This window comes from Lytechinus pictus, chromosome 4, assembly GCF_037042905.1.
Source record: "Lytechinus pictus isolate F3 Inbred chromosome 4, Lp3.0, whole genome shotgun sequence".
NCBI lineage: Eukaryota > Metazoa > Echinodermata > Echinoidea > Temnopleuroida > Toxopneustidae > Lytechinus > Lytechinus pictus.
Genome location: NC_087248.1, coordinates 7099003 through 7118469, shown reverse-complemented (window position 1 = coordinate 7118469; position 19467 = coordinate 7099003). Strand labels below are relative to the sequence as shown.

General features: G+C 36.6%; 1 protein-coding gene across 2 annotated transcripts; it reads right to left on the bottom strand.

Moving 5' to 3' along the window:
• Nucleotides 1-1643: 1643 nt before the first annotated feature.
• On the bottom strand, nucleotides 1644-18736 carry LOC129259099 (uncharacterized). 2 transcript variants are annotated; one of them, XM_054897366.2, is made up of 4 exons: nucleotides 17333-18736; nucleotides 10012-10245; nucleotides 8075-8242; nucleotides 1644-2108 (listed from the first exon to the last, which is right to left on the bottom strand). In XM_054897366.2, exons 1-4 carry the CDS (start codon nucleotides 18290-18292, stop codon nucleotides 1671-1673), a joined length of 1800 nt encoding a protein of 599 aa, XP_054753341.2. In that variant the 5' UTR covers nucleotides 18293-18736; the 3' UTR covers nucleotides 1644-1670. The 2 variants fall into 2 exon arrangements, with proteins under 2 accessions (XP_054753341.2, XP_054753343.2); XM_054897368.2 differs by lacking the exon at nucleotides 8075-8242 and having other exon boundaries at nucleotides 17333-18510.
• Between the last annotated feature and the right edge of the window lie 731 nt (nucleotides 18737-19467).

Here is a 19467-nt window from a genome sequence, read left to right as displayed (position 1 = left end):
GAATACAAGACAATGTATCCATCTCCCAAGAGGGAAGCACAAGTAACCTACATTCGTCACCTAACAAAAGGTCTCCATCTCAACGAGCCAGTGTCTAGTTTAACATAGAGGAAGTTAACGCAACAAGAGAGAAAATCAATTTCAAGACACAAAACATGCACCAGGGGTCATTAAAACCATTTGAGCATGGCAGATTGACTCAGCAGGTGTCCTATAAATAGCACAGCAAGAAAACAGGGGCTTCCCCTAGCCAGGTGACTCATGCTCCATGAAGTGTGCCACATATGTAAATGAGATTTTGATTCAATGACATTATCTATCATGTGATCAAGTGGATTGACGTCACAGGAGTATGTCTTCCAGCCCGATTGACATAGGATATTACGGAGACACATTGGCTCTGGGGATTGACTTTGCAATAAGAAGCCAGTGGAGAAGGTCAATGACATGACTCAAGTACATGTAGCATGGATATCCAGGCCATTTGATCATATCATGAGTGGGCGGAATGTAAACATTGATTATCATACTGGCCCTGCCAATAAGAGCTCTCACACTATCACTGGGTGATTAATTAGTAGGCCATGACATTGCTATTTAATGACCACCTGTCAGTTTCATTCAACTCTTTTATTTGACCCTATTTCATGGAAAGCAGGCCACGTGTGAGACAAAATGCTTTCAATATTGACAAACATTGAAAACTGATGACTCAGTTTGTTGAATGTTCAGAAATGTGCAACCATAGATTAAACAAGTGGATATGTCTCATTATGGACACCCAGGAGAATAATTTCTATAGAGTATCAGATTTCACAAGTACAGAGTCTATTCATATATTCACATTATTCTCCACAAAAAATGTTAAAGTTTCGAATACGACTTTTCCTGAATCAGTAACACCAAATTGAAGGTTTAATTCAGCTCTACTGAGGCTTGAATTTTAATGCTGTTTTTAATTGTTTTTACTCAGGGGGTGCTTTAATAAATTTACGTTTTCTGTACAGAGACTTCTTCTCCCCACTTCTGTTTAATTCCACCAAGGAGATTTTAAAATCTCTTTGATTCCATCAACATTTACATAGGACCCACATGGGTCACTTTGAAAGTGTGCACGTGAAGATTTTGAGCAGACATACATGTTAAAGAAAGTGTACAGTATAGTGAGTGCATTTCTATGTGGACATGCATTACCCTATTTTACAAGAAAGGGGTGGAAGTGATAATTATTGTATGATTAAAAAGCAAGCTGGAAATTAGGGAGCAAAAATGCACGTAATCTCACACATACAGTCCATCACCCATTAGAAAGTCTACCAGTCCAACTCAAAGAAAAAGGTGTCTCTATTATCAAAATATATACATGAAGAAGCTATTTTACATGGAAGAAGCAATTTTTCAAAATGAAATGGAACCCTTATTATAACTGATTATTCTTTTGGGGGCTATAAGAAAATATTACTCCTTACCCTCAACACATCTTTGTAAAAATATGATAGAATTTCCCATCAAGCATGAGCATTCCTATTCTGGACAATCTAATATACTCCAGTAACAAAATGGAAATATGATAATTACTTTGTTTTTAATGCTAATTTTCAAATTCATAATTGCATCAGATAAAGTGCTAATAATCTTTTGTTGCTTATCAATGCGGCAGAGCAAGAAAATTAACTATTACTTACTGGTAGGCTTGGCGGTCTATTCATTGAACCATCTGCCTTATTGGATGATGATGAAGATGACGAATTCTGCGATGATGCAGATTGTTGGTTGCTGTTACTACTTCTACTACTTGGGAAGTTCCGTTGTTGCTGAGAGGAAGTGGGTTGTTGTTGGTTTTGGTTTTGTTGAGGTTGTGATGTTTGGTGCTGCTGTTGCCGTTGCTCCTGCTGTTGCCGCTGCTCTTGTTGTTGTTGTTGTTGTTGTTGCTGTGGTTGTGGTTGTGCAGGCGGTGTTGGCTGGGTTTCCCCAGGACCAGTCTGTGACTGTGGTGGCTGATTGGGTTGGTTACTTTGTTGGGACTGTGGCCCAGAATGTGGTGATGGTTGTTGTGATTGTGGTTGCTGGGGATGGGGAGAATGAACCATGTTTTGCTGTGGCTGTGGCTAATGGAACAAAATTAGAAGGAAAATGCCAAATATTAAGACTGTGTATACATGTACACCTTTTCATATTATACTGCACCATTCACACAGATGGGGGATGTTTGTTTTTACAAACAAGCATACATGTACGGAAACATATTCTGTGTTAAAGATTTGTTAAATCTTGTCATCTCACATACATGTGATGTGTATAAACATGTAGAAAACCTTGTTGTACAGTATATGTGTGTGTGATATGTAGAAAGTTTCTAAAATATATTTCGAAATGGGGCAATCTTTCTACTTCAATTCACAATCTTCAAGCAAAATTACACTTTGCTTTATTTTTATTTTACACCTCATAATATTTACTGGAGTTCTTTCAAAACTCACAACAAATTATTTTTTTAATTTGAGGCCCAGTTGCTCCATCCATTTTTTTTTCTAATTTTTGGTCATTGTCATGTTTTAATATAAATCTTTTGGTTTAAATATATGGAATTCAAAATTCAAGCACAAAGTTATTTTCATTCAATATAGAATACCTGTACTCATCATTATGTCAAACAAACAAAGAATTGTTAAAAAGTCATAAACAGACATTGAAAGTAGAGCAAAATGCAGAGATGCCAATTTTTTTTTTTGCAACTTTTGGAAATTAGAAAAATATTTTCAATTACATCAAATTATGTGTGCATCATGCACTTTTCCTTGACCCTAGTGGCTAAGGTCCAAGGCCCACCTTAGGGCCCTGGAAGCTCTGGGTTGCTACTAGCTAGATGCTCTCTGGCGCAATCTGATGTCCATGTATTTTGAAGTAGTTGACATGTTTAATAAAAAAAAAACAGTTTCCACCATTTTAACGAATTTTAATGAATATAACGGAAATATGATTGATAGTGATATGCATTTTTATATGATTTTCTAATATCTATTTAGTTCATTTTTTGGGGGGAGTGCCAGATGCTCTCTCAAGGAATCTGAGCTTTACTTTGCAGTAGTTGACATGTCTAAGAAATAAAAACAGTTCCCATTATTTTAATATAGGCTAAATATTAGAGAAATTATTACAGAAATATGTCAAATATGCGATTTTACAGAATTTCCTTTTTCTTCTTATATCCAGCTAGGGTAATTAATGAGGTGATCATAAGGGTGGGAGCTGGGAGGTTAGGCATCTCCACAACATGCTGAAAAAGATGGAATTTGAAATCATGAAACTAAATAGGATTGAACATAAAGATCAGTAACTGTTAAAAAGTAAAGTAATATAAAGAACACATACATGTATTTCAAGAATATTTCTTCACAATTTCATTTCATCTCTATTTCCGTTAACTTTAACTGTTATAAACACACTATGGCTTTGTTACTTTTAAATACATGTACGTATGGCTGCAGTATTGCAAGTTTTTAAACAAGTGGAACGCCTCTGGCAGTCTTGCCTGCATTACGCGATTCAATATAGCAGCAGTGCTGACTTTGTTTGCAAATGACTATAAAATAATTATTCACAAAAACATCATTCACATAATATGCTACTATGTTCATTGACCCTAAATGACATTTGACTTTAATCAAGTGACCTATGACTTGTGCAAGATGAGAAACAGTACTGGATTACCCCTATGTCCAAATTTTATGAACTACATGTATACCCATAAAGTTATGATGGCAATTCAACAATTACAATATGGCCAAAGTTCATCGACCTTAATCATGTGACCTGAAACTCGCACAGGATGTTAAGTGATACAAGATTACTCTTATGTCCAATTTTCATGAACAAAATCCATAACCTTTAAAGTTACGATGATAATTCAACAAATACCCTCAACATCGCCGAAGTTCATCGACCTTAAATGACCTTTGACCTTGGTCATGTGACCAAAAATTTGCACAGGATGTTCAGTGATACTTGATTACTCGTATGTCCAAGTTTTATGAACTAGCTCCATAAACATTAAAAGTTATGATGGAAATTCAGCAAATAACCCCAACATACCAAAAGTTCATTGACCCTAAATGACCTTTGACCTTGGTCATGGGACCTGAAACTGGGGCAGAATGTTCAGTAATACTTCATTACCGTTATGTGTAAGTTTCATGAACTAGGTAAATATACTTTGTAAGTTATGATGGCATTTCAAAAATTTATTGGGTTAAGATTTCGATATCGATTCCCCCAACATGGTCTAAGTTCATTGACCCTAAATGACCTTTGACCTTGGTCATGTGACCTTAAACTGAGGCATGATGTTCAGTAATACGTGATTACCCTTATGTTTAAGTTTCATGAACTACATGTAGGACTGTAGGTCCATATACATTTCAAGTTATGATATTTCAAAAACTTAACCTTGGTTAAGATTTCAGTGTTGACGACGCCGCCGTCACCGCCGCCGTTGGAAAAGCGGCTCCTTTGGTCTCGCTCTGCTATGCAGGCGAGACAAAAAATCAAATATCTATAAAAAAGGTTTAACATGTCGGGTACTATACACAGAAACATGATGGAATTTTCCCTATCCCATAGAGTTGTCCAAATTTGGCCGCCTGTGGCACGTAATTTTTTTTTAACCTTTCATTCTTGGCAGGTAAACTTCCACATCTGAATGCGTGGTTTCTTCACCCACATTGTAGGCTGAAGACTAGCTTACTGTAACAATCTCACAAATAATTAGTGCTGTTGTCGGGAACAAAAATCCACGTCGACATGTCGCCTAAAAACTAATCCCAACATCGACAATGTCGACATGGAAAAGGGATCGTAATTTAGGCTCCCTAACATTTTTTTATTAACAATCATTCAATCGTGGCACATACCACTCTCTCAATCAAATGTATTCACCTTGACACGAATATCCCCACACTAGATCTAGATCTATACAGGCTCAGATCAGGAAAACGTATTTTGACTAATTTAGAGTGAATTCACTTCCAAAATTGCTGATTTAATCCACATTTATTCTGGAGAATCAAGTTTTTGTACCACGATACGGTCTTGAAAGCATTGCGCAATCACACTCGGAGCCAATTTGAGAATCACAAATTGCAACAGTGATCATTGCGTATTATACGCTGGTGCACATGTGCTGCAAACGCAAGCTCCTCAAAATGACAATAAAAAATAATTTTTAAAAATCGATTGGTAATTTCAGTTCCACTTCTGTGGCGATCCGTGCAACGATCTCCAAACGAAAGAAAGCAAGTTTTCTGTGACTTCGTGAAATGAAGTAAGCAACTCAATTACAGCGGTCACAACTTTGACATAAACACTTGTTCGCTGCTGCTCACGTCTATATGAAAAGTAATACATTGAGGAGCAGCGTATTATCAAGCACGGTAGCGGTGAATGCATCCATAATTGCATGGGCACGGTACGTGCGTGAACATGAATGCTGCGCGGTGCACAGATCTATCAGATGATCGATGGTCAGGCCGGGCTAGGACCCCGAGCCGCACTGACGTATTTCTGCTGCCGTGCAGCTCGCAGGCATTCTTTATTAATTTAATGCGCAGCTAAGCTGAATGAACCTTTCACTTGTGCCAATTAATGTGGATAAATGCTTCTACCTTTACAGGTAAGCTTTACACTTAGGCTAGACCCCTTTTTAATTCATGATTACATGTCGATGTGGGTGCGTGCATGTCGACATGTCGGAAACATTGAAAATCCTTTGTATGTCGACATCAATGTCGATATGAGGCCTATCGACAACAGCACTACAAATAATAAAGGTATAATTTTACATTACATTTGATAAATGGGATTTTTCTGAAGTGGCCCTATGCTGGTCTGATTATACCGAATATGGAGAAACCACAAGAAATACATGTATCACTAGCTAGGGACCGTTAAGTGAAATTTCCAGTGAACTAATATCCCTTTCACTTTCCCCTTCGCTGGCGAAGTTCACCGGGGAAAAGCGCAGTATGAAAGGGGTATAAGTTTGCGATGGTCGCCCAGCTCCATGGGTAAACATTTGCAGCTTTCCTGGAGAGAATTTCAAGTTCATTCCTTTGTTTACCAGTTGTAGTAACATTTCTTTTACTTGGAAAGTCTTTTAATCTTGAAACCGACATATTCTCTTGTGTTTGAAGAGGTAATAAAGTCATTAATTTTAAAAGGTTGGAATCTACAAAGTTCCATGCATTTTGCTGCTTTTCCATGTCTGAAGCGTCAGTGATATCTATCGGTATCACATTGACATCGCTTGATATATTAGCTATATGCGATAGGGAAATTGAAATCCATATGAAAATGAGAAGTTATACAAGGCCACAAATTGATAACTTTGTGAAAGCTAGATAGATTCTTTCACAATTTGTTCATAAATGTACAAACAGTAATGGTATTCACTTTAACAAAACCCACAACTAACTGACATTTTAAGAAAAGTTTTTTTTCCATTTGAAGACTTTCCACATTATACAAAAATCCGATATGCATTTGATTGTATAATACAATTGCTATATTTGGCACTTCTCTCATAAATCATTTTTCTAATGCACTGCATAAGGAAGTGTATTTGCCCTTTAATAAATGTCAGCATTTTGCTTTCTAGAAGAATACACTGTCAATCAGACACTGCTTTTGTATGTGTATATTAAAAAAATGTGCCACTCTCGAGTCTCAACTATGAGTTGGCCTTCGTGATATTTTTTTTTTACTTTGGTATTTAGGAGAAGCTTGTTGCACCTCATACAACTAAATGATACTGTATGCAGCAGTTTTGTAGCATTCAAACATTATAGTTGCCTAATGCACTATACATGTACACTCTGATCTAAAAACCATTTTTGATCAAAGCTATGAAGACAAGCTCATGCCATATCATGAATATGTCACAAGTTTCTCTACCTTTCAATCTGGGCACAGTTGTATAAATCTCTGAAATTGATCACATAGCTAACTTTTAAGATCAATCTTTCACAATGATCAATATAATCACAGGCAGAAATCAGCCACACAATCAGATCAACATCTAAGTGACTTTATCATATTTCTCTACATGTAATATCTTTTACAGAACCCCCTGCCCCCCCCCCCAAAAAAAAAAAGTTTTACAGAGAGCTTTAATTGTTATTCATGTCAATGCATATAAAACAATTCTTGCTTTATCCTATGAAACCTATTATCAAAACCTGCTAATTTAAGTTTTTCTTTAGCAAAATACTCAGCTGGCAAGCGCTTAATATGCAGTAACCTTATGCAGCTGCACAATTTTACTTTTTTAGCTTGAGCCTCTGGTGTATTAAAGTCTGGTCAGTCATTCATTAACTGAAATTTCTAGAAATCCCCCTTTCATAGTAAAAGAAAATATATATTCCTCATATCCTTGTTACTACCAGCTAAATAAAAAGTACTTTTCATGAAATACATGTCTGGACAATATAGATGGAAATTTTCAGATTTTCAGCATTTTTTGGAGAAGTTTTTATAGGTACACGTTGTCCGTAACTTACAATGTATTAACAGCTTTATGGAACACCCACAAGATAGGTGTTTCATGAAGTGGTAAGTTAATTTCAAGTGACTTTATGAACGACTTATTAGGCGCAAAATCACTATTGATGAAAATTTGGTGTATATCATTTGCCACAAGAACGGATCAGCAGTCATTCATAAAGTCGCTCGTAACTTACGAACAGCTTTATGAACCATCCTCCAGGTACCCAGTCATACATTGTACAACATCAGAAGGACCACACAACTTCTACCACACAACTTCTACATAATGTATTCATAATAGACAGAAGAGTTAGTTGAAAGCCTATTACCCAGTATGTTCTGCTTTTCAGATGGATATGACAATTAAGATTACAGGATTACAAGAAAAAAACACTCCCGAAAATATACTGGCCTAATAATAGTTTGGTGCAATGTTCTTTGTAAATTGTATTAGTATACAAAAAAAGAAGAGGGATTGTACAATACATGAGTAATTGATAAACTTTTAATTACAAACATCACCAACCCTAATTACCTGTTGGTTCCACATTTGTGATTGTGGTCCTTGGTGTTGCATGGATTGGGAGGGTGGTCCCCAAACACTGTTGCTGTCACCGCTACCATCTCCCTGAGGCGAGTAGCCCGAAGGAGAACTGTAGTTGGTGCCTTGCGACTGGCTTGTTAGACCATAGTGAGGGGACATCTTTAAGGGACACAAATTAAATATTGAACAATACTACTAGTAAAACCAAATATTTTCAAAAGTAGAGTACCGTAAACACAATCTATGATATCAAAGAAAAGCAAAAATTCTGATTATTTTACAGGTCCTTGCATGTCATATGTACATGTAACATGATTTTATAGTATAGTAGGTCTGTCTTCGGTAACCTTGCAGGCTTGCACGCTCCGCACAATTTTACCGCTCTCATTACCGTCCTAAAACTAGTTTACTGGAAACTAGTTTAACGTATAATGAGAATGGTCGAGGCAGTCTTGGAAGCGATCTTCCAAACTGGTTCAGAAAACCACCTCCCCATGAAGTTTTCAAGATCGCTTTGCCTCATTAAACTGGTTTAGGGGGAGGACAAAACCGTTCTTCAGGAAGCGATCTTCGCACATGTTGTGTGTAGAATGCCCACGCTGCAGTTTCAAATTTTGTGCAAAACTGAGAGCATACCCATGGCAAAAAGATCACTTTCTGTGAAGTGGTGTTGAAAACGCACTTTCAGGTGATCAAATGGGAACGCTAGCAAAGTGATCTTCCAAACTGGTTTCCTAAAGTGGTTTCCAGTAAACTAATATTTAGAATTGCAATGAGAATGCCACCTTATCCATCTCAAAATGGGCAACTTCTTCACAATAAAGCCAATTACAACAGGGGGTGGATATTTCTTCAACATTTGTCCCCTTTCAAGCTGTCAGATATGACAATATTCCAGTTTGTTTTGGGCCACCTAGGCCAACCTCAAAACGGGCAACCACTTTACAAGAAAGTGCTATGCTATAATAAACATTTGACATCTGACAAGTTGTCATATGAGAACTTTCCTTGAGTTTTATTGCCTGTGAAATATCTGTCTACAGTACACGTAATTGTCAGATAATACAAGAATTGCATTAAAAAAAATGAACAGAACCAGCAGAGTCACAAAAAGACGCAATAATGGCGCAGTCACAATTTCTTGTACAAAGGCCGTACGGAGGGATGAAAAAGCCGTTTTTATAATTTTTGTACCAGCTTCCTGTGTGTAGTTCATATTGAAATCTGTAAAATTGTCATTTTCGACTCACCGTGCAGACACCAGAGGGAAAATGTAACTGCAGCATAACCAAAATCAAGAAAACAAAAGTTTTACTGGCACAGTTGCTGCTTGTTTCAAGATCATCTCTCCCACTGAACTCTTACTAAAGACAAACATGTACACCACACAGTGAGAAATTTGCACCAAAAAACAACAATGCATTTCTTTTCGCAGCAAGTGATCCATCCCTATGAATGTTTAGGAATGCAAGGTGCCCTCTGCTGCAACAAGTAGTGTATGATACGGCGGCCTCCTTTGAGAAAGACATTGTAGACATCTGCAATATGCAAGGCAACACAAATGTTCCTCTGAAATGTCCAGTTTCCCCCATGATGCCCAAGTACACTAGCTGCAAAAGATGTCACAGCAATATCCCTACAACAAGACCCGAGTTGCCTGCTGAATGAGACAAATACAAACTCATCTCCATGGCAGTGAGAGTTTTCCCCTTTAAATTGCCACACAGATTGAGTACAGTGGTAAATCTGCTCAAGATATCCTTTTCCAGAACTAATTGATTTTTTTAAATCATTATTCATTATAAAGTAATCTCTGATGTGACCATTAAATCCATGCTTCAGCAGAAAAAAACATTTTGACTCATTTTTACTATGGTCCAACATGTTTCATAAATGAATAAAATGGAGCCATCCATTCCCATTCTCACCTGTTGAGGAAACTGACCACTACCGGCACTAGCACCACCACTGCTGCCCCCACCACTGGTGCCACCGCCAGGTGCGTTGTATGACCGATTACCAGGATACATTGGGTTGGGGTACATCTGAGGTGACATGCCCGAGAACTGGCGGCCACCATACTGATTCTGATAGGGTCCAGGAGGGCCACCAGGATATGGTCTCTTCTGCATCGGGCTCTGACCATCAGGCATCATTCCCATCTGCAAGGAAATGCACAATGGAGACTGGATTAGGTCGAGAAAATTCATTCCCCTTTTAAATTAGTTTCCCAACTTATGTCCTTATAAAATATGCATGCATCATGAACAATGATTTCTTTTAAAGATTTTCTATGTACCTTTTCATCATTTCACTCACCAGAGTTTGAGTCACTCATTTAGAGCATGCATGTTTGTTAAAGGAGAATGAAACTCTTGGAGCAAGTTAGCTTTTGTGAAAGCAGAAAAATCAAAGAATAAGATCAACAAAACTTTGAGTAAAATAGGACTAGCAATAAAAGAGTTATGAGCATTTGAATGTCGAGATCACTAATGCTATGGAGATCCTCCCATTGGCAATGCGACCAAGATCTGTGATGTCACACACGTACAACTCTCCCATTCGGACACTGAAAATATACCCCAAAACATCTCTTTTTGCTCATTCTAATCATATGACAAACGATTCATCAATGATATAATGTTGTGAAACCTCTGTACTTGTCATCTCATAAAGAAAACACCTAACCTTGTGATAGACTCTATAAAAGTGAGAATATAAGTGAAATAAGTACTAAAGTAATGAGGGAGTTGTACGTGTGTGATATCACAGATCTTGGTCGCATTGCCGATGGGAGGATCTACATGGCACTAGTGATCTCAATATTCAAATGCTCATAACTTTCTTATTATTCATTCAATCTTCCTCAAACTTTCAACAATATGTTTCTTTGATTTTTCTCTTTGATATGGATTCAGCTAGTTTCAAGGGTTTCATTCTCCTTTAACAATAAGCCTCATAAGTAGAGTACATGTAATTATGTACAATAAGTTATCTACTCTCTCTGTATTGACCGCACAGAAACGTTGTAAGTGCTAACAATGCGCTAAACAGAGGCTGTTACAACTGGTAATGTCGCAGTGAAGCCTAATGTTACAACAATGTATTACTTGCACATTGCAATAAATGTTTTGAATTCACAATCCGAAAGATGTGACTGGACTTACTGTTCGCGCTCTGTTTTAGGCTAACAACGTTTCTGTGCAGCCGGCACTGGTCATTCTGACACAAAGTATGTACCAATGTGAACTTTTCTGCCTTTCATTCTCTCCACCCTCTTTTGCCTAAAATCTAGGTGGAGGTTGCAACTATTACATACTATGTACCTGCCAACTTGGAGAGCCCAAAAATGGGAACAAATTACTGAGAAATTTCAAGAAATAGGAACATTCTTATTTTTCCTCTTCAAGTATACATAAAAAATTTCACACAAAAAAAGGAACGCATTTGAAATTGCAAATTTTTTTTCTCTAAATAGGAATGTTCCTATTCAATAGGAACAGTTGGCAGGTATGTTATTGACCCCTTTTTTATGATTCTTGATTGGGTTATGCGAAATGTAAAAGATACATGTACATGTTATAAGAAAAGACAACAAAGTAGTGCCGAGTCAAAAAAAGTTTCAATGCTGTTCAAAAGACAGCAAAAGGCAATAACGTTTCCTATTTTGACAACCGTTTGACCAAATGGATAAAACTTGAAAAAATGTTAAAAATTAAGAATAAAAATCCCTCCCAAAAAAGTTGCTGAAAGTTCACATTTTACATCTATAAAATGCCCATCTCTTTTCCATATTTCCTTGAAATTGCTTAGTTGGAAACTATCAAGAAATTGAGGAATATTCCCTCCTTTCCTGCCTCTAAAGATTGTTTTCAATTGATGTCACACTAGACATTCATGTAGGTAGAGTGTGACACAAACTAAAAAAAATCTTAGTGTCAAGAAAGAAAATATTCTTCATTTTCTAGATAGAGTCCAACTAAAAACAATTTCAAGGAAATATAATATTGGAATATAGTAGTGCTGCAAGTCAGGCAACATGTTCGGGTCGGCAGATTTCGGCAATTTATTCTGAACTTTGGTTCGGTTCGGGTTTCGGCAATGAATGCCAAATTAAATTATTAACATATAAAATAAAGAATCGCCGACCGTCAGCTAGATCATCACATCAAAGATCTGTCATATATTTAAAATAAATTTTGTTTCTAAAAAGAATGGTTATAAAAAGTGTTGCATAATTTTCTATTAATTATTTTATTCTTTAAACAAAAATAAGAGTCATTTCTACTTTCATTTTTAAATTGAAAAAAAATACCAACGAAAAAATATTGATGAAAATGAGGACAGAAACAGAATTTCAAAAAACAATATATTTTTGTCATAATTATTTCATGTAGATATGATTATGATCGATTACAATGTCATTGCAAATGCAGCTTCTCCGATTGGAAAGAGTTGATCGGGAATGCCGAAACAGTAGACAAATAACCTCCACTCAACTGTTATTATACATGTACTGGTAAAATTCACATTCCAAAGAATAGGAAATGTTTTAGAAAGTCCATATTTTCTGAAAAGTGGTTAAATCTGCTCAATCAATTACTTCAAAAAGATAAAAATCAGTCCATTCTTGGTCCCGAAAGATCGACGCTACGTGACTTCAAATACATTTCCAACACGAAAATGGGACTGTACTGTGTATCTTAGTGTTGTGAAATCACTCCGCGTTGATCTTCAGAACCAAGACGGAACGGATAATTTATCATTTCATATTTAGTAATTGACCAGATTAAACCACTTTTTAGAAAATATTGACGATGGAAAAGCATTTCAAATTTTAATAGAATATGAATTTTACCAGTATAATAGCAGCTGAGAGCAGGTTGTTTGGACTTCCTGTTTCAACTTTCCTTATCAACCATTTCCAGAACGCGATCAGGGAACATGCATTGATTTGCTTTGAATTTTTATCTTTTCTGGGTTTTTTTACCCTCATTTCTTCACCTCTTATTTATTTATTTTTTTTATTAACATGGACATTTCAGAAGGTGAAATATATATACTTTACCATTAGTCTGTCAGTCTCAAGGAAGGAATTTATGTCTCGTCTTTTTCTTTTATTAATTACAAAACAATTAGGTCCGATTACAATCACGACCGATAACGGCAAATTCTGCAATATGTAATTCAACCACACTTTTATACTGAGTTTAGCTTCAAATATCCCCTCATTTTATGAAGAAAAAATATATTCATGTTTATAAAAAAATTCTGAAGTTAACTGAAGATAACAATTCAATCAAAGACGAGATGGGAGCTTTCATAGTGGATTTAAAAAATATTTTGTGTGGAATTCTTATTGTGCACAATCACTAACCAATAAAAATGTTTTTTATTTTATACTTCAATCTATGTAGTCCCTGCCGTTAAATGTTATTCAATATTACTTGTTGAATTAATGTGCCTGATTTTTTTTTACTGAACTACCGGACCAGGCCTTTGTGTTCAGTTCGGTCCGGTTTGGAAGTGCCAAGTTCGGCGAACTTCCGTTCGGTTCGGCAGTTCTGCTTCCGCATTAGAATATAGATGGGCATTTTATGGATGTAAAGATGTGAAATTTGAGCAACTTTTTGGGGAAGGTCTGTTTGTCCTCCATGGTCTGAAGAAATTAATGAAAATATTTATGGTAAATATTGTTAGATGTTTCACACGAATCTCAATGTTGAAAGCTTGTAAGTGATGTAGAAAATATGTAGCTGAAAGATTATAAGATTTTACTATATTCAAATTTGTGTTTTAGTTTTGCTTGAGTAAAATAATTGGATTTTAAAAAGGCATTGCAATACATTGATTATCATGATAAGCAAATAGCAATGTGCAAAAATTATCATGTCTGATATAAAACAAACATTTAACAAACATGAACAAACATAACAATATTCATTACAGACTACAGCCAATCCCTAACCCACCCACAAATAAAAATAGAAGCAAAACAAAATTTGCCATTATTGCAAGGGTAAAAGTTAATAATAATCTGTCTCATATCAAATTACAAAATGAAGGAATAAATGTGCCTTGCTCCCAGCAGGTGGGAGGTGGCAGTGTTCAGCTGTTATTGTGATCTCCATAAAATATTGGCTGGCCTTCAAATAAACACCATCACTCTCCCAATTCTGGGGAATCCCCTTCCCAGCCATGAGGGGAAAAAGGGATAAAAAAGGACATTGAGTAGTCATGTTTTGCTTGTAATTGGATAGAACCTGCAACCACAAGCATTGTTAAGTCCATTCATGAGAAATCTTATTGTTGACATAGGTTGTTCAGTGTATACACAATAGTAGGATTATCTACACTTGTATTCTTCTTGTACCTTTAATAATCCTTGTTAGAAATGGGCACAAGAGGTTTGATCACAGATTTTACATGTACTCTTAAATATTTCAGACTATCCGCTTTCACTTTTTCAGAGTTCATACATAATCATTTACAAAATTTTTAAGTGGAATATGTTTTGTAGATTGGCGAATGAGTACTTTTACAGTAAATAAAATAAATTACAAAGTTGTTGGGGTCTCAAAATATAACTATATTGGAGAAAAGAGATACATGTATATAGCAATGTCATCATTTGGTTTACTATCATTAATCTCTATTCATTTTGGCATCACCCCCTCCTATTTTACACCCAATATAATAAGCATTACAATCCTAGTTACTGAAAGGTTTGTTCAAATCGTTTTCCTCTAATGACATGCAGATCATTGGTATAATTGGGAGGAATTTAAAGCGATTACTATTCAACTATAGTTTTCAAGACTTGAAGAATACAGTGTATTGTAGTTTTCAAATTATTTATCTGGACTGCTTTTCATTTTTCATTTTATTAATAATTTTGCTACCTATCCCTACATACATGTATGTTTGGTTTAAATAAAATGAACGTCTCTAAACTTTCTGAGATGTTGCCATTTTAAAGCATTTTCTCATCTATTTGAGGATGGATAGGCAGGGGTTGTTGCACAAATTATAAGATGAAAAGAAAACGGGGGTGACAGAGAAATGTATTATGTACCTTTGTATACTAAATCTCAATGAGATTGTGTGTGTGTATAATATGCTTTCATAGAGACATGCATCAATCAAATGTGAATGTTTATCCAGACATCAAAAAGTGAATGAAATTAGAAAAAAAAAATTGTTTATGTATGAAGATAATAATAATAATAGGCATTTATATAGCGCCATCTATATAGAAATATTCTATTCCGAGGCACGTTGTTATTATTATTACCCCGGCTTTAGCTCGAGCTGCCTTTCAGTGCTCATGCATTCAAGGAATTAATCCTGCCGGGTACCCATTCACCTCACCTGGGTTGAGTGCAGCACAATGTGGATAAATTTCTTGCTGAAGGAAATTACGCAATGGCTGGGATTCGAACCTACGACCCTCTGTTTCAAAGTCAGAAGACTTATCCACTGGGCCACAACGCTCCACACAGGCTCCACATATGATCCACAAGATGATCTGTGTTATTACCGGTAGTCTCCTTGTCTTTGGATACACTCAGTCAAGAAAAAATGTGTTATGGTTCGTCATTATATTCGGCTTATCTACCCCCCCCCCCCCACACACACACAAACCTACAAGAACTGGAACTCTGGAAGTACCCAAAGGCTTTGGATAAATAGCCATCATCTTCCATTGCCGTTCCATCATATTTCACAAAACTTCATTGTAGCAAAAATACTGATGTAGCCTATACTAGATGTATGGGAGAGAAAGATTTAAAAGGGGAGGGTTGCAAATCTCTTAAAGGGATGGTCCAGGTTGAAAGTATTTATAGCTTAATAAATAGAGTAGAATTCACTGAGCAAAATGCTGAAAATTTCATCAAAATCGGATAACAAATAACAAAGTTATTGAATTTTAAAGTTTAGCAATATTTTGTGAAAACAGTCGTCATGAATATTCATTAGGTGGGCCGATGTCACATCCCCACTTGTTCTTTTTTATTTTATTATATGAAATTAGGTTTATTCAAATTTTTTCCTCCAAAAGAGTCCAAGAACTAGAAAAATTGGATTGACAACTGATTTAGTGCATTAGATAATTATTGCTGCAACTTATTTCATTATAAGGGAGACATATTATTCACACAAGTATGAAATAATGAAAAAATTTGGATTTTATGTAATAACATAAGAAAACGGAAAGTGGAGATGTGACATCATCAGCCCACCTAATGAATATTCATGACGACTGTTTTCACAAAATATTGCTAAATCTTAAACTTCAATAACTTTATTATTTGTTATCCGATTTTGATGAAATTTTCGGCATTTTGCTCTGTGAATTCTACTCTATGTATTAAGATATAAATATTTTCAGCCCGGACCACCCCTTTAAGTGAAAACAAAAATCTTTTATTGTAATGAACAAGATAAATGTACCTTCACATGATTCTCAACAGCTCATAACATTATTTTTGAAGGGCAGATCGCTTTCATTATGTTTCTTTCAAGTTATTATGCCACCAGTATGTACATTTAAATGTGAGCAAAGGACTTCATGTATCTTGACCCCCCCCAAAAAAAACAAAAAAAAAGAGAGGCAGTAGAAGCTTTCTGAACCATACTATACAAAGACATTGTTCAGATACGGCATGTTTTTAGAAAAATGATAAAGAGATAAAGGCATGTGAATCAAAATACTTTTCTTGCTTGTGTTTTCAAGGGAAACAGGGCATTAAATTCATCTTCAAATGGTTCTTTCGCACATTGTTTTTCAAATGGGCCATGTTAAAAAATAAATCACACATCAACAGGTACCGGTACCTTGCATTAGTTGACCACGTACAGTCTGTAGGCCTACGTTACAAGTTGCTTTTCAAAGTTTTTCATACTTTTCTCCTTATTCAATTGTTAATTGCATGCAAATGCAAATTGACTTATTAGAAATGCAAGCCAAAATTTGTCTATGTCGAAGCTTATGTATGAATAATTCATCTCTAAACAGATTCGACTTAGGCAAGTTTGACTTCATGCGAAGACAAGGACACATTGTTTAGCAACAAATTCAACACTAAATACTTACAAATAACATGCCATTTTGATATAATCATTCAAAAAAGATATGCAAAAAATTAGACATTACAAATAAATAAAATAATTTATTAAATACTCCCAAGCCCCTTTTCTTAGTCTCGATGAACTACACTGTACATGTAAATCTAGAAAGCGATGTACCTGACTGCGTTGAGCATATGGTCCCATTGGATGTTGCATTTGGCCTCTATTGGGCCACTGAGATTGATAAGGACCTCCTTGTCCCATCATTCCCATCGAACCAGCATCAGGTCCTTTTCCTGGGCTCACATCACTGTGCCCTGAAAAATTTCCTGAAAAACTGTGAGTAGGGTGTTTTTGTCCTTGTAAAAGTTGTGAAAGAGTTGGAGCTGTGCTCGAGATTCGGTCTCCTGGCCCGTACGCTCGTGGATTGTGTGAGCCGCCATAAGCGGCCGAACTGCCTGGGCCCATCGGTGAGCCCATTCCACTGCGATTTGACATATTTGGGTATCCTGGCCTGGAGTTCATATTCCCTTCAAACTGATTGTATGTGCTTGTGTGTGCCATGGCTTGATTGGGGGCTCCAGCACCAGAGTTTGCATTTCCTGTCATACCAGGTCCACCATGTTGGTTCATTCCATAACCTCCATTGTTTCTATTTCCAAAATATCCACCACCATAACCATCTTGACCAAAAGGCGCTTGTTTATTACCACTGCTGTTCTCCATGTATTGAGGTAAAGCACCGCTAGAAAAGGGATCAACGTTTGGACTTGGCCCGTTGTACGAGCCTGCGTTTGGACGACCCGCTTGCGGAAGCACGCCGTCTGACTGGCCTGTTGAGTTGCAGTTTGGCGTCTTTGTCACATTACCATCCTTCGACATATTCATCGATTGCTGACCATGAGAATCCATAGAATTATTAATTCTTACTCCTCCTTGCCCATCAGCTATAGGACCGGGTACTCCTCCGTGTCCTCCGCCGCTGCTGGGGTCATGAGGTTGCGTTCCCTTCCCGGTTGTGTTGAATTCAGAAGGCCTGTCTGCATTTTCCATTGTGTCGTCTCTCGCTTGTTGGACACGGCCCAGTGCTGTAATTTCTTCATCACAATTGACATTTGCAGCAACCTCTGTTGCCATGCTGTTCTACGGAACACAAAGCTTGAATGTGCGTCCCATTGGGCGCCAACCCCAATGTTCCATTCCTAATAAGAAAACATAGATATCAGTTTGTGCGCTTCTTCGATCCGCACACGTGTTTTCTAAGTGCGATTTAGAGAATAACATAGAAAACTTAGTCTACCATCGGGAAGTCCTTATCACGCGCATATATTCCCTTATTTATTGTAGGAGCCTATGGAAGTGTATTAGGTGAATTTGCAAAAATTTTGTTACGAAAATTCATGCGCCGAGAGGTATAAATTTCATTGAAAATGATGTGTTTCTCATTTGTTCTACCCCCATTTTTATTCTTGATAAATTATCAAATTCACCTAAAGTCACACAGGTGACAATGGGTGCGTAAGATCGGACTGTTCTCCAATTATTTGAGAACTAATTCCTTTTGCCTCGCTAGGACACTGCATTCCACGGCGGTAGACAGTCCCAGGCATTCTTTTCATCCTGCTTTAGCGGAGCTATTCCGTGCACTCCCTCCGGAAATTACAACATGGTTATCTATCAAAAAGACAATGTGTTTTTACTATTGATATTGACATGAAAGTTTGGAGAACTAATTATTAAAAACAACCTATGGATACAATTATACATAATTTACTATTTTTTCTTAAAATTGAACTTTTGTGAAAGTGATCGGAGGCTGGTGGAGGGAGTGAGTACGCTGCCCTCAGCTATCGGATTACCAGCGAGTAATTGAACACTGACGTCAGCAAGGCCGCATTTCTATTCGGTCTTTTGTTTGTAGTCGCTGTGCCCCAGTACCGTGTTTCACAGATGAATTATTTGCGATTTTCTTTTTTTCATTTATCCCGCCGTTTCCTCGGGCCGACCTCTCAAGCAATCTCATACTCTCATATCTCGATAACCACCAATGGGATGAGAGGACTATTACTCCAAGTTTTACGGTAAAAATGCTCCGCGCATGCACATAATTTCCTGACATAGTCAATTCAGCAAGGTAATTAAACTACGCCGTTGCGACAGGATGTTACTATTTTTTTACAATTTAGGAGTCATAGCAATATAAAAAAATGTAAGCATGAAAATACTAAATGCAAATATAGGCGTATAATGGAAACAAACCGATGCAGTGTAATAGGCATGTGCAAAGTTTCTCAGTTTAGCTTTTTTATGTT

What these genes read in the sequence shown, in the direction of transcription:
- LOC129259099 (XM_054897366.2), bottom strand. Translation starts at nt 18,292, where the DNA reads ATGGCAACAGAGGTTGCTGCAAATGTCAATTGTGATGAAGAAATTACA. An exon ending in GTGGTCAGTTTCCTCAACAG is followed by an intron (nt 8,243 to 10,011) that starts GTGAGAATGGGA and finishes TGTCCCTTAAAG; the next exon opens with ATGTCCCCTCACTATGGTCT. An exon ending in CACAAATGTGGAACCAACAG is followed by an intron (nt 2,109 to 8,074) that starts GTAATTAGGGTT and finishes TTGTTCCATTAG; the next exon opens with CCACAGCCACAGCAAAACAT.